The sequence below is a fragment of the Notothenia rossii genome (assembly GCF_949606895.1).
Source record: "Notothenia rossii genome assembly, chromosome: 8".
Lineage (NCBI taxonomy): Eukaryota > Metazoa > Chordata > Actinopteri > Perciformes > Nototheniidae > Notothenia > Notothenia rossii.
This window is the reverse complement of record NC_136906.1, coordinates 43,362,817-43,376,400: the sequence shown is the minus strand read 5'-3', so window position 1 is coordinate 43,376,400 and position 13,584 is coordinate 43,362,817. Positions and strand designations below refer to the sequence as shown.

Here is a 13,584-nt window from a genome sequence, read left to right as displayed (position 1 = left end):
ATGGCAACTGAGAGCAGTAAACCACCGGCTGTTAGTCTTCTCTCAACCAACAGATATTGAACAAATATTTGCAACGTGTACCTATGACAGGGTTACATAACAAATGAAATGTCTCTTTGAGTGACTAAGAGTCTGTGATTTCAGCCACATGTTGGGGGGTGGGCGCAGGGCTTACACGTCCAGGTCGTCCGGCCTGGCCCGGCTGCTCATGCGGCTGCTGGCCCGGCTGCAGGGCCGCGCCTCCATCAGTGCTAGCGGGTGCAGCTCGTGTCCTGCGGCCGACGACAGTTTCTTATCGTGGGTGTCATCTGGGAAGTCAAAAGCCTGGGCGTGGGAGTTTGAAATAGTGCTTCCTCCACCAGTCTGGCCAAGGCGGTTCTGCTCTGTGGAGTAGTTGGCCCAGTTCTGCTCGTTGGCCTGCTTGTTGTAGTTACGGCAGGAGCCAGTTCCCCGCTCCCCTGTGGCAAGTTTGTAGCCTGGGGGGGACATGGGTGAGAGTGGTGCGGTGGGAGAGGAACAGCCGTTATAGTAGGCATACTTAGTGGTGGACAGGTCTTTAGGAGTGGGGCTCAATGTGCCTGCATTTGGGTACAGAATGGGGGGCTGTCTGCCCTTCACGCGATCTTTGATCCTCTTAAAGAAAACGTAGAAGAGCTCAATGACGTTGAGCATCAGAGATACCATAGACACCACCAGCATGAAGATGATGAAGACCGTCTTCTCCGTCGGACGGGACAGGAAACAGTCCACCCTGTGGGGGCAGGGGTCCCTCTCACAGGTGTACACTGCATTAAGGCTGAAGCCGTATATGTACCACTGGATCACCAGGAAGCCCACCTCAAACATAGACTTGAATAAAATGCTGACTATGTAGGTTCTGAGCAGGGCCCCTTTCATCTTCACTTTGCCGTGCTCCTCGATGCCATACTTGAGCTTTTTCAACTCAATTTTCTTCAGCGGGATGTCAACATCACCTCCATCATTTTGCACAGCTTTAAGCACCTCCTCCTTCCTGGCAAACTTCTGCTCCTTCCTGTTTAGGTAGAAGACGTGAGCCAGGTAGAGCAGCGTGGGCGTGGACACGAAGATGATCTGTAGGACCCAGAAGCGCACGTGGGAGATGGGGAAGGATTTGTCATAGCACACGTTCTCACAGCCAGGCTGCTGAGTGTTGCATTTGAATGCAGACTGCTCGTCTCCCCAGGCGGACTCCACGGCGGTCCCCAGGACCAGGATCCTGAAGATGAAGAGGACTGACAGCCACACCTTCCCCCCCGCAGTGGAGTAGGCCTGGACCTTGTCCAGCAAGCGGCCCAGAGCACTCCAGTCGCCCATTCTCAGGTAGCCTCAGCTGTTTAAAGAAGAAGGGGAACAATGTTGAACTGTCAATCATATACAGACACAGAACCAGAATAACATAAGATTCACTTCCTCAGGGTTTTTGGCCTTTTGGAGCATTTAATGATTAAACAGCAGCTAATCCAAACACTGCGAGCAGTGGTCAGTGTATGCAACACTGCATTTAAATTCATGTAAATTAGGAAATATGAATTGGATTAATTAATAGAGCAATTTTAAGAAACCCTGAATCAGCAAGACGATCAAATCATGTTATGTAGCTCTTCAATAGAGAACCATGGGAGAGTAAATAATGGCATATTAAAATGCATCTTAAAGCAAAGCTAACACAAAGCGCTCTGAGGCAGGCAACTAGCCGGGCGGCGCGAGTCACATGACACGAGTCCACCTTCCTGAGGGTCCACACGCAGGTATGCTAACCCCCATATAAAATAACCTTATTCTATGTCATCTTATCAGTCTTCTCCTCTCACAGGAGTAGTCCTGTGAGCTTTTTTCCAGCAAAGATTTATGCTTTTAATTATTTGCCATGGTGAGGAAAAAGACACAGAGGGAGGCAGCGTAAAGTGTCTGCACCTCCAGCCGGTGGAAGAGCACGTAAAGCTTCTCATGTTAGCTGTTCTGAGAGCAGCACAGAGCCGTGACGTCGCTGGGAGATGTTCAGAACTTTAACAGTGCCCACACTCTCTCCTGACCACTGAGTCTTCCTCTTCATCTCTCAGCATAAATCTGACAAGCTTCACTAAGCTGGAAAAGCGGACCTTCTTTGTTCAACAATAGTTTTCTTTAACAAAACAAACTAAATACATGGGTTACATCCAGGACCAATATCTCTTGGTCTTTAAGTGACTATGGTTTCCTCAGTTATATGAGAATATGACCTAAGTAAGTAAAACGTTTGTCACATGCCATAATTAATAGTTGTCAGGGGTGTGGACTCTCTACCGAATCTGAAGGCATTATCTTAATAAATGATAATAATAATAATAATACAAATAATAATAATAATAATAATAATAAGTCAGCTTCACCATGGGAGCTCTCTTCCAGGAGAGACAGACAATGGGAACATTTTTACTTTCTGTTATTACACAGAACATATCCCGCCACTTTCTACATGAGTGACTTTGGGTGCTGAAATGAGCAGACAGAAGAGAACAATGGAGTCCAACCCTTCTGAGGGCCAACGGACCCCAGACCCGGGTCTGATGGAGAGTGTGAGCGGGGGAAGGGTCCAGAGGGAAGGAGAGCCGCAGCGGAGTCTCTTAAACTCTTAAACCAGAACAACGCACACAGTGAAGGAAAAAGTTGTAACTTTAAAAGTGTCACTGCACGTGTGAGGAGCGCGCTCAGACAGAGGAAAGTGTAACTCACCCGCAAAGTTTCCGAGAGCAGAAGAAGAGCCGCAGCCGCTGAGCACTTCAAATCCAAGTTCGGGACCAGGAGGAACTGAGAGGAACTTGTCAAAGTTCCTTTATAAAGGCACGTCAGACTCCAGTCACCTGATGCATACGTCAGGAGGGGAGGGGGGCTGTGTTGTGAACTCTTATTATGACTTGTTTCTTTTTCTAATCTCTCTAATCTAATCTCTCTTAACTATGATTGATTTTTTATTTATGTAAGTATTTTTTACTCTTATTATATTTTATATATTATTTACTATGTCATATACTCAAATGTATGAATTATTTTTGTTTTTCATGCTTTTTTATTTACGCAATTATTATTTGACCTACTCTTTATTATTACTCTTTATTATTTATGCTTTACTATTATTGCTTTATTAATCATTAATTGTTTTGATTCTGTATTATTTAGACTTCAGTATTATTGTTAATTATTCAATCTTATTATTAATGCTTTAGTCTACATTTTTAAATGAATGGCTTTATATTATTTGTTTGTGTTATTTTGTATTCTTTATGCTTTAAGTTATTATTTATTCTTTACTCTTAATTCTTTTAGTTTGATCCCAGCACCCTGCAGAGTCCGTAGAGGACAAACTGTTGAGGCCCGACTCCTCACAAATATAGCTTTCAGATACTCTACGATAAAATATGATGCATTGTGACACAAGAATCTAGCAGCCTCAACATTAACATGCAGCTCCACATGAATCCTGAAAACACAGGGACAATTTGTCTTTTCGCTCACCCCTGCATAGGCATTATTATTCTGTGATGTATTCAAATGATTAGTTATTGTTTTCTTTTTCTTTAAAAGGGCACTATCAGGATGATGATGATGATGATGATGATGAGTAACTTTTGGTGCTCTATTGGAGCAGTGCACAGCACCACCTAGTGATGGAGACAATGTGATGCAGTGATGCTGGGTACATGCAGTAGTATTATAGAGTATTAAACACACATGATAAACATGTAAATTACACATGTGGAATAAAGTAAACAAACAAGTAGTTTCACAGGCCTAAAGTGAGATGACCTGATCTGAACAGAGCAGCAGTAACATCTAACGGAACCCTGCAAACGAAAAGTGTTTCCATTGGGACGTGGGCATTTCTGGCAACCTACTTCGTAAAAGTAAATAGGTAATCTTTGCTTTATGGAATGTACAGAATGTTTTGCAAGGGATATAATAGCAGCAGTAACAGCTTTATAAGCAGCAGTGATTATTAAACATAGCAAATCAGCTGTTTCTCAAAGTTCCACTGATTTGTTCATTCAAAAAAAATATGATCAGCTGTTTCATACAAACTTTGAGTTTAAACCATGTTTTTTCAACATGACCTATCATTTATGGCATTCTGTGTGCGAACATATGACAATAATTATCCATTATTTTGATATCAGGTAAGCAAAACCAGTAAGTATGTGAAGCAAAACCAGTAAGTATGTGAAGTAAAACCAGTAAGTATGTGAAGTAAATATTAGCATTTTGGCAAGGTGTTAACTGAATACACAGCGTGTGAAAACATTAACAGACGGATGGTGGCTTATTGTATTTAGAGTTTTTGGTTTATATGACTACACACTCAACGTCAATGTTAAAGTCTGTAAAAAACTGTAAAAGTATATCTGTTTAAAACGTTTCTCAGAAGTGCTTTAGTAGAATCCACACCTCATGTTTCCAGTCTTATGCTCACTGCAGAAACACAGGACTTTCACTAAAACTGCAATTTTAAACAACTTTTAGATGAACACTTTATATTTTAATCTTGTATTTACTTAAGATAGCTCAGTTATAAAAGGCAGTGGTGGTATGTTATGTAAGTCAGTAGCCAGTAAGATAGAAAGTATAACTTCTTGCTTAAGAAAAGCTTCTTTTGACATGACATCCAAATGGAAGAGATTCAAGATTAAGATGGAAAAGCAAGATAGCTAGTGTAGTTTTGGTAATCAAAATATTATGTCCCAGGCTCCTCCAAAAATAAGATATAAATATATATAAGACATAAAACAATAAAAATAGAGCGAGAAGAATCGGAGATAGAAATAAAATAAAGGACACAACAAAGTAACAAGTGACCCGGAGAGGAGCTCGAGACACCATCTTCAGCACTCTATTACACATTTACTGTTTTCGTGATTTTCTTTGATTTGTCTGTTATACATTTTTAACAAAGTGTTAGCTGAAAAATAATAACAAACTGAATTATTTTGTTAACCAAAAAAAACGTTGAATCTCAGAAACCTGCAGCTGTGAGCATTCACAACTATATTGCATTGAATAGTCTCATTGTGTAGTGTTCTCCACAATATACTGTAGTAAGCTTCATTCTGAGCACGAGAAGAATTGAACTGTCATGACTTAATTATATGTTATGCTATTCCTTCTAAAGACACTCTAAATCTCAACTCAAAGCCCACGGAAAGCACAAGGAAGTACTCTCAATCTTCATTTGATGCTGCACCATTTTTATAGATAAGCTTTATGCTCACTTACAGCCTGCTGTAAAAGTAGATCCAACGTACTGCTTCCACTTAGGCTGCCCACCCACTGCCATATTAAGGAATATGTTGGGACATGTGACCTAACTTCTCTTTATCTATCATGTATTCTCTGGTCAGACAAACACTGTTACAGACCATTCCACATGTGCTTTTAATACGTATAAGTATTGTCCAGAAACATGGCAGATCTATGTGTAAACATTACTACAGTGGTCAGATTTACAAAGTTAACTTCAAAAGACCAAACACATACAACAAATGAAATATCCAATGGGAACATTGTTATCATCACTACTCTCATTGAAAATGATTTTAAAAAACAATATTTACATTGCAGTCAGTCAGCACAGCATAAGAAATGCTTACTAGTCAATGTATTGCTACTGGACTCTACAGCTGCAGGCAGAAAATACTTTTTTGGTTTTGTAAATGCATTACAAAAAGGGCTACATGTCATCACAGTATAAATATCATTATATCTGCTAGACAAGTAAAAGCAAACATGTGTGGCAGTGGTGGGAAATTAACAACCAGTTCATAATCTAGCTGGACAACATGGTTTCATTAGCGGCATAAAATGCAGGAAATTGGAATAGCTCATGACAGAAACTTATATTATTGTTAATATGATTCATAGTAATTTTGTTAGTAAAGCAGTGACGCTCATAATCACACACACACACACACACACACACACACACACACACACACACACACACACACACACACACACACACACACACACACACACACACACACACACACACACACACACACACACACACACACACACACACACACACACACACACACACACACACACACACACACACACACACACACACACACACACACACACACACACACACACACACACACACACACACACACACACACACACACACACACACACACACACCCCAGAGGACCAAGTGAGTGAACCTGACATAGCGAAGCCAAATCTAACACACTTTGGGATCTATCATGCTACAAACAAATTAGTGCATCTTTCCTGAACCCTCCAAAATCATTTTACACTCTCAAGTCAAAATTAGATATCTATATAAAAAGATACACACAATTAACAAGAAAAAACTGTTCTAATGGAGCTTTGGACAAGGTTGTGGGTCCTGAGAAAGAACACGTTCCACTGTGCAGCTTATTTAAAACCTCCTTCACAATATACACAAGCAGGTGTACTACACAATTATTTATATAAACTAAGCTGAAATAGTTGTTTCTATTGAATATGCAAAGATTTACCAAAATAATGTACATTTTGGAAATCTTTCCAATATTCTTGAAGTATAAAAACAAATGTGTATCTATAAAAATATACATCCCAACAACACATTCCAAGCAGAGGTGGCCAGATTTTCAAACTTTTGAAATCTATATTTTTTTGTATTTTCTATTAAAAAGGCAGTTCTTCGAATAGTCCACAATACCAATGTGGCATGTTTTTCTTCCTTACAAACATTAACAATACTGTAGCTTCTTCATTCCAGAAACACAATTTAAAATATTCTTAGTTTAAACAAAAGATTATAAAAGTAAAAACAGTGGTCCATCCATTATTAATGAGAGTTTGACTGGGGGGGCCTCAGTAGACGCGGGGAACGATCCGGTAGCGAACTGTTCGGCAGTACTCGTCCCACGCTGAGCCGTACTTCCTTCGGCACTCGCTCATGTCACGGGAGTCTCGGTGCACCAGCAGGATGATGAAGTAGATCATGTAGTACCAAGGGAGGAGGTGGCTGAAGCCTGCCAGGGGGAGGACACATGTTAGGGAGTACATCAAACAAACCCATACTCTTTATTTGGGCTGTATGCTTCACTGTTTTGTAGGGATGTAACGATATACCGAATATCGCGATAAATAAACATCTCAATACCGTTGTGAGACTGACAAAATCTACCACGATATTACATGGTTAATAATTTAAAAAAACTTTTTTTAAACTTTATTTAACCAGGTGGTCCCATTGAGATCACTGATCTCTTTTTCAAGGGACACCTGTCCAACATGGCAGCAAGTAGGTCACAACATGAACATATGTGTTATGCCAGGCCCCCCGAGATATGCATGCACCTCGCGGGAGCGTAAAGCAAAAACTCCCAGACATTGGTTTGGAAACTATATCATTTCCTTTTGGAGGGCATGCCAGGGTATATACAGGAATCCTGAAGTCAAATTTAATACCTTTTAAGACTTTTTTTAAGACCCTTTCCATACATTTTAAGACCTCATCGCCACTTCAAGTTCTAACATTGGTAACACACTTTGCCTCACATTTACTATATACAGTATTGATTGTAAGATAGCACAACTAAACTGTTTATGATAACTCCTTATCATAATTCAGATAGAACAAAGCACAAGAGAATTCATTTTGTGACCAACCCAATGCAAGGTTTATTTAAAAAATAAACCTGTATTTGACCAATAAACAAAACAATTGACAAAATGTTGTACTATGAAATATACATTAAACTTTGGTCAGCTTCAGCGGGGTAATGCCATGTAGGAGCTCACAAATACCCATCATGGCATGTGCCTCAATTCATTTGCTTTGCTGTCCTACTCTTTTTCGGTTTGTTCCAGCTCAATGCGTTTCTCTTTGTGCCTCCTCCCGAGGGTGTTAGACTTTGTTAGCAGTTGAGCCATTAAAGATCCAGCTTTTCCCTCAGCCTGCTCAGCAAGTTGATCAGCATCTTTCTGAAGGACGCCGCACACTTCTTTTAGGATCTTCCTTTTCTTTTTGAGCTGTTCTAGCTCATCTTCAACTGCTCTTCTCTTGAGGCTCTGGGTGGCACTCTGTCTCTTCTTCTGTTGTTTATCCAGGTAAATCCTGTACCTTGATCTTGCGAAGGCTGCAGAAGCCAGGAGCTCCTTAGTGAGTGGCACCTTTAGAACACAGATCAACCTTTGTGCCTCCAGGGATTCTTCAAGGAGGTTGACAGTTTCAACCTCCTTGTGGACAGAGAACCCCCTTTCAACCGTGGCTTGACCATGGGACAGAAGTAGAAGGCTCTGGCAGAATCTCCGCAGCTCAGGGTATGTGCTGAGAGCTTCGTGCAGGAAAACATCGAGCCGCTGCTCAAAAAGCTGGAAGGAGAGGAAGCCTTCACCTCTACCCTCAACAGACAGAAATCTTTGAAATTGCTGGACGATCACATCACCTACAACATTGACAGAGAAAATGAAAGAAGTAATTATTCATATGTCATTATATTTCATTCCACAGTCATCTGCTTCATCATTTGTTTGAGAGATACATAGCTCGCAGCATCTGTACACATAAAAAGCACAGTGTATTGTAGATTTCCTAAAACAAATTTAAACAAGAATGCGTAATAATTAAATCCACACAAGCTTCTATTGTCCCTAAACAATACTTGTTCCTACCAGCTGAAACTCCTCCTGCCAACTGCTTGTCCTCCAGGAATCTTTGGACTACACTCTTCATCTTTCCGATGCACCACTCTGGATCCCTGCTCATGTTTGTGGGATCCAAACATGCAATGTGCCTGACGACTGGAAATTTGAGGGGGCTTTTCTCCTGCACTTTCTTGACCATTGCAGCCAGGCCCTTCATGCACTCTTTCCTGAACGTGAGCACAGAAAGCTCACTTACTCTGCCTCCTGGTTTGCTCTGAATTGCCTGACAAACAATACATAGACTGTAAATTGTGCAGAAAGAATGATTTACAAAAGAAAGTTTATATCAACCTCTCATTGAAATGACAAAATGAGTTTCAATATACATTTATTTGAAACTTCACAATATGTAATGCAAGTTCTTTTTATTTTTTAACAAATGTCCCTCATTAGCATAATAAAATGGTAAAAAGGTCAATTTATCATATTAAACTGGCTGGATCAGTGTCCAGGTAGAGCAAAAACATAGTAGGCCCATAACTGTATAGATCTATACATATACAGTACGTCTCTGAAAATATATCAAAATTACCTTGATGACAGATTCAGCACCAAGGCCTATGGGGAGACCCAGTTCTTCTCATCAGCTGCATCGACTTTGGTGAGCTTCAGGGGGGTGATGTCCTCTAGGAGCTCCCTCTTCACAAACCGTCTCAGTAGACTCTACCATATTATAAAGAAATAACAAGAAATCAATGACAGAACCATTCGTGTGGATTAATCAAATTCAGTTTAATTATTGTTATTATTACCTTCAGTAACTCAGCCAAGTCTTTAGCTAAGAAGGGCATCACTGGCTCATCAGTTTGAAATTTTAACAGGAAAGGGCTGAAGGTCCTGGATATCGCAAAGAAGAACTGCAGCTTGGCTATGATGAGTGGATCCCCTTGTGCTGCCGCAATGGTGTCATAAGAGGCTGTGGCAGGGTTTGGGATCTTCTTGTTTTTGACACCATCCACGTACTTCCGTAGCATCGGCCAAATTTCAACCGCTCTCTCTGCCACACGGACATTTTCAACCCATCTGTGGCCGCAGAATGGTAGTGGGAAGCAGGAGGACCCTGTCAGACTGGTGAAGTCCTCTCTCCTCACAGGAACGTTGTGGAAGAGGTAGTGCATTGCTCTCAGGAGCCTCTCAAGCTGCCACATCGTAAAACCGGCCTTTACTGCGTTGTAGAGAGTGTGAAGGCCACAGCTTCCAACAAGGACAAGCTGAGCACCTCCATAGAGCTCTGCGTGCTCTTTCTGTAGAAGATTCACCAATTTGAAGTTGACGCTGGGTCCATCCATGCGGACAGACATAAGCTGCCTCATCTTTAGTTGTGCACCACATTCCTGTGAATTAACAGTAATAAATTAATGACAACAATCCTTGAAAGTGTATTCTTGAAATACAGGGTCATTCAGATGCGCACGGTAAGGTGCAACTATAGGTTTGTCACTCATAACATTTAAATTAGTCATTTATTTGGTGTTCAAATGTCATGAAACAAGATTGCAATATTAACTTACATTTTATAATTGAAACACATTACTGGTGGTATCTCCGTTCTCTCCTCCCACTGTGAATCGCGAGAAAGTTTCAGGGCGACAGAGACAGAGCGTTCCCGTAACCATAGTAACTCACTCTCACCAGAGGGAGAGACGCTGTGCTGCTGCTGACCAGAGCCGTATAATATAATCTATCTATTTTATCTATACGGCGCTGCTGCTGACTGAGATTACTCTGAGCAGCATGCTAAATTACCATATAATAGATCTTTATGTATATTTTTCGCATTTCCCCCGGTAATAACTTTTGTCGTAAAAATGTGTCGCTAGTCGCATCTTAAATAATACTCGCTAATTGCCTAATAGCGTCTGAAAAGATGCCAAATCTACCAAAAATAGCCATGTGTGCAACAAAAGATTCAGTCGTTTACAAAGCACATAATTCATATTCATAATATATGTTTTGAAAATAAAAAAAGACCTGGGATTGAAGAAAAAAGACCCGTGGCTATAGCCCAGGCAGGCCCTAAACATGAAATGTAAGTAGACTAGAGATACACTTACTTTAATGTGATGCAGCAAGTCCTCAGCTCTTCCGTGTCCCAAAATGTGCGACCCAAGATACCTGGCCCGTACACAGCCATCATCCCAATAACGAATGTGGACGTCCATCTGTTTTTTCTTGGTGGCTTGATTAAGGCTCTCGTCAAACATCAGCACAAACGGCCCAGCCTTGTTGATGCTATTAACGAGCTGTTCTTTAAAGTAAGGGGCCAAGCCAAATCGGACTATGTACCCTGTTTTGTCTTTACCACAGGCGAACTTCTTGGCAATTTCCGAATCTGGGAACATAGCTTGGAAAAGATCGGAAATCCCTTCATTGGAATTGATGGATTGGTGTTTAATTACGGTGTTGAGGCACCACAGAACCTCTACCTGCAGCGTTGGAGTGGCGCCCAGCATCACTCGGAGGTCAGCAGTAGCGCTAGATGAAGTGGCGGAGGCTGTAGTAGCTTCAGCGATAGTGGGTGGGGGCGGTGATGTTGTGCAGAAATGCGCGATTGAGACCTGCTGTCTGCGTCCCACAGCGGCTTTGTGGCTAGCACTTAGCATGTGGGACCGGACAGCTTTGATCCCCATCGAGGCAACACTAATCGCCTTCCGACACACGCAGCAGTAGGCCTCACGGTTATTCCCAGAGACGGGCCTCAGCCATGGTTCGAACTCCATATCCTCCAACCATTTGGATGCAAACTTGCATTTCCCAATGTTGTAACCGGCGTAAACTGACCTTCGCGCGCTATCAAGCAGCAGTCATCAGTGAGCGTGCAATGTCCTGTTCAGATGATGTCAAATCCAACGGGATGAAAAAAAAAAAAAAACTACACAGAATAACACTATACACCTACGCAATGATTAAATTCAGGCAAACTTTAGAATATAATTTATATACTTATTGCAAACAAGCTACAAAATGTAATACCTTGGAAAATGCCGTTTAATACTTTTTAAAAGCCTTATTTTTCGCTAAATGGATTTATCAACTTTTAATACTTTTTAAGACCCCGCGGACACCCTGGCATGCATAACACGGCAAACACCAGAGCCTTGCTGCGGGGAAACTTTGGCGCTGTTCCGAGTTTGTTCTAATCTGTCAAAATGACAGACTGCTTTCAGATTTTTCCGTCATTGTTAAAAAATATATATTCAGTTAACGCGACCACTGCTGTCACATCATTACCAAGCGAGAGTTTTTTCCACAGCATATTGTAAACCCCCAAACATCCCAGCTTCTACCTGGAAATGTGGACATGCTCATATTCCTAAAAAAATAAATACCGTACCGTGGACTTGTTCTCGCGATATTATCGTACCGTGAGTTTTTGGTATCGTTACATCCCTGGTGTTTTGTATTTCTCATCGAGTGGATGCGTTATAGTTCCACACAAACGGACAGTTTCATCCCACAGGCAAAAAAACACAACAGGTCAAACACCTGAACTGTTGAAACAACATCTCTAATATTCATCTGGCTGCTACTTAAAAATAATGTATCTTTTTACCCTATTTCAATAACTTGCATATAGTCTTATTGCACTATTTCTCTTTTTTAAAACTAGTTTTTTTTTTGCATTTACTATTTACTTGCACTATATTTTTTCTGTTTATTTGTGTTGCTGTTGGAGAAGCCTGTGACACAAGGTGGTCATTGGCATAACTACATATGTTCTTATCTCACACACACACACACACACACACACACACACACACACACACACACACACACACACACACACACACACACACACACACACACACACACACACACACACACACACACACACACACACACACACACACACACACACACACACACACACACACACACACACACACACACACACACACACACACACACACACACACACGACAAATAGTAATTGAGCAAGATATTGGCCAAAAGATGCAGTAGGCATGTCAAAGGTATTGAAGTGCATTAAAGTTGCTTTGAATTAAAGCGCGAGCTAAATGACAAGTCACAATAACGTAATAAAGGATCAGCGCGTCACTTAATGACTTCTAACTCTTATGGCGCATTTCCACTGCTGGGCCTCGCACGGCTTAGTACGGTATAGTTAGGCCTTGGTAGGCCAGGCTCACTTTATGCTGCGGGTCCATTACAGTTTAGTAGCTGGGGCAGTAACTATAGTAACGCAGTGTAGGCGGAGCCGTGACATCATCTTCAATGCGAACCACAGAAAAACAACATCAGCCGTTAGCTGTGAGCACTCAGAGCTCACAGCTCCTCATGTCTGTTCAGAAACTAGACAAAAGTTAAACAAGTACAAACCACAGACTCTCTGTGTCATGGCGAATACAGTCGCTGGTTTATTTATGTCTGTATAGGCCGTTGTTGTGAGTGTGGACGGTCGGAGCATATATTGCGTTAGCTTAGCCGATCTCCATTTAGAAAACACGCATTCTAAAAGGTTTTTCACCTGCCGTCTGTCTGCAGACTTTTCAAAGCATTAATTCATGGTTTTTACTAACCGGTATCATTATGTTGTTACTTCGGCATCATTTTGAAACGTGTATTACAATTAAATCACGGTCAAATATGTTCATCTTGTTGTAGTTGTAGCCCCCTTGCCAGCGATTCTCTCTGACCATTCAGCAGTCGAGAGTGTTTACGTCACTAGTTTAGCATATTCAGCCCGGTTGTTGGCCCGGTAAGAACCTCGAGGGCCAGAAAAAAGGTGAAAAAGTTGCCCTGAGCCGGAACTACTCCTAGTGGAAAAGCAAAAAAAAGCTTAAACCGTGCTACGACGTGCTGCACTGGAAATGCGCCATTAGTGCCAGAGGGTCAACAAAAAACACA

At 41.4% G+C, this 13,584-nt stretch overlaps 3 protein-coding genes across 6 annotated transcripts in view; all 3 read right to left on the bottom strand.

The window, feature by feature from the left end:
• Positions 1-6: 6 nt before the first annotated feature.
• Positions 7-2,852, bottom strand: gja1b (gap junction protein alpha 1b). Its single transcript, XM_079644622.1, has 2 exons — positions 2,734-2,852; positions 7-1,351 (listed from the first exon to the last, which is right to left on the bottom strand). The coding sequence occupies exon 2, from the start codon at positions 1,333-1,335 to the stop codon at positions 172-174; it is 1,164 nt and encodes a 387-aa protein (XP_079500748.1). The 5' UTR covers positions 1,336-1,351; positions 2,734-2,852; the 3' UTR covers positions 7-171.
• Positions 2,853-5,405: 2,553 nt separating this feature from the next.
• lbr (lamin B receptor) overlaps positions 5,406-13,584 on the bottom strand; it is a 41,393-nt gene continuing 33,214 nt past the window's right edge. For both annotated transcript variants that reach the window (XM_079644017.1, XM_079644018.1), the window contains exon 14: positions 5,406-7,037. In XM_079644017.1, coding sequence (XP_079500143.1) covers positions 6,877-7,037 — 161 coding nt within the window. In that variant the 3' untranslated portion in view covers positions 5,406-6,876. The remainder of the gene's footprint in view (positions 7,038-13,584) is intronic.
• Positions 7,665-13,573, bottom strand: LOC307015426 (uncharacterized protein). 3 transcript variants are annotated; one of them, XM_079644019.1, is made up of 4 exons: positions 9,468-13,573; positions 9,248-9,378; positions 8,683-8,938; positions 7,665-8,456 (listed from the first exon to the last, which is right to left on the bottom strand). In XM_079644019.1, exons 3-4 carry the CDS (start codon positions 8,870-8,872, stop codon positions 7,855-7,857), a joined length of 792 nt encoding a protein of 263 aa, XP_079500145.1. In that variant the 5' UTR covers positions 8,873-8,938; positions 9,248-9,378; positions 9,468-13,573; the 3' UTR covers positions 7,665-7,854. The 3 variants fall into 3 exon arrangements, with proteins under 3 accessions (XP_079500145.1, XP_079500146.1, XP_079500147.1); XM_079644020.1 differs by having other exon boundaries at positions 7,665-8,938; XM_079644021.1 differs by lacking the exon at positions 8,683-8,938.

What these genes read in the sequence shown, in the direction of transcription:
- LOC307015426 (XM_079644019.1), bottom strand. Translation starts at nt 8,872, where the DNA reads ATGAAGGGCCTGGCTGCAATGGTCAAGAAAGTGCAGGAGAAAAGCCCC. An exon ending in GGCAGGAGGAGTTTCAGCTG is followed by an intron (nt 8,457 to 8,682) that starts GTAGGAACAAGT and finishes TCAATGTTGTAG; the next exon opens with GTGATGTGATCGTCCAGCAA.
- gja1b (XM_079644622.1), bottom strand. Translation starts at nt 1,335, where the DNA reads ATGGGCGACTGGAGTGCTCTGGGCCGCTTGCTGGACAAGGTCCAGGCC.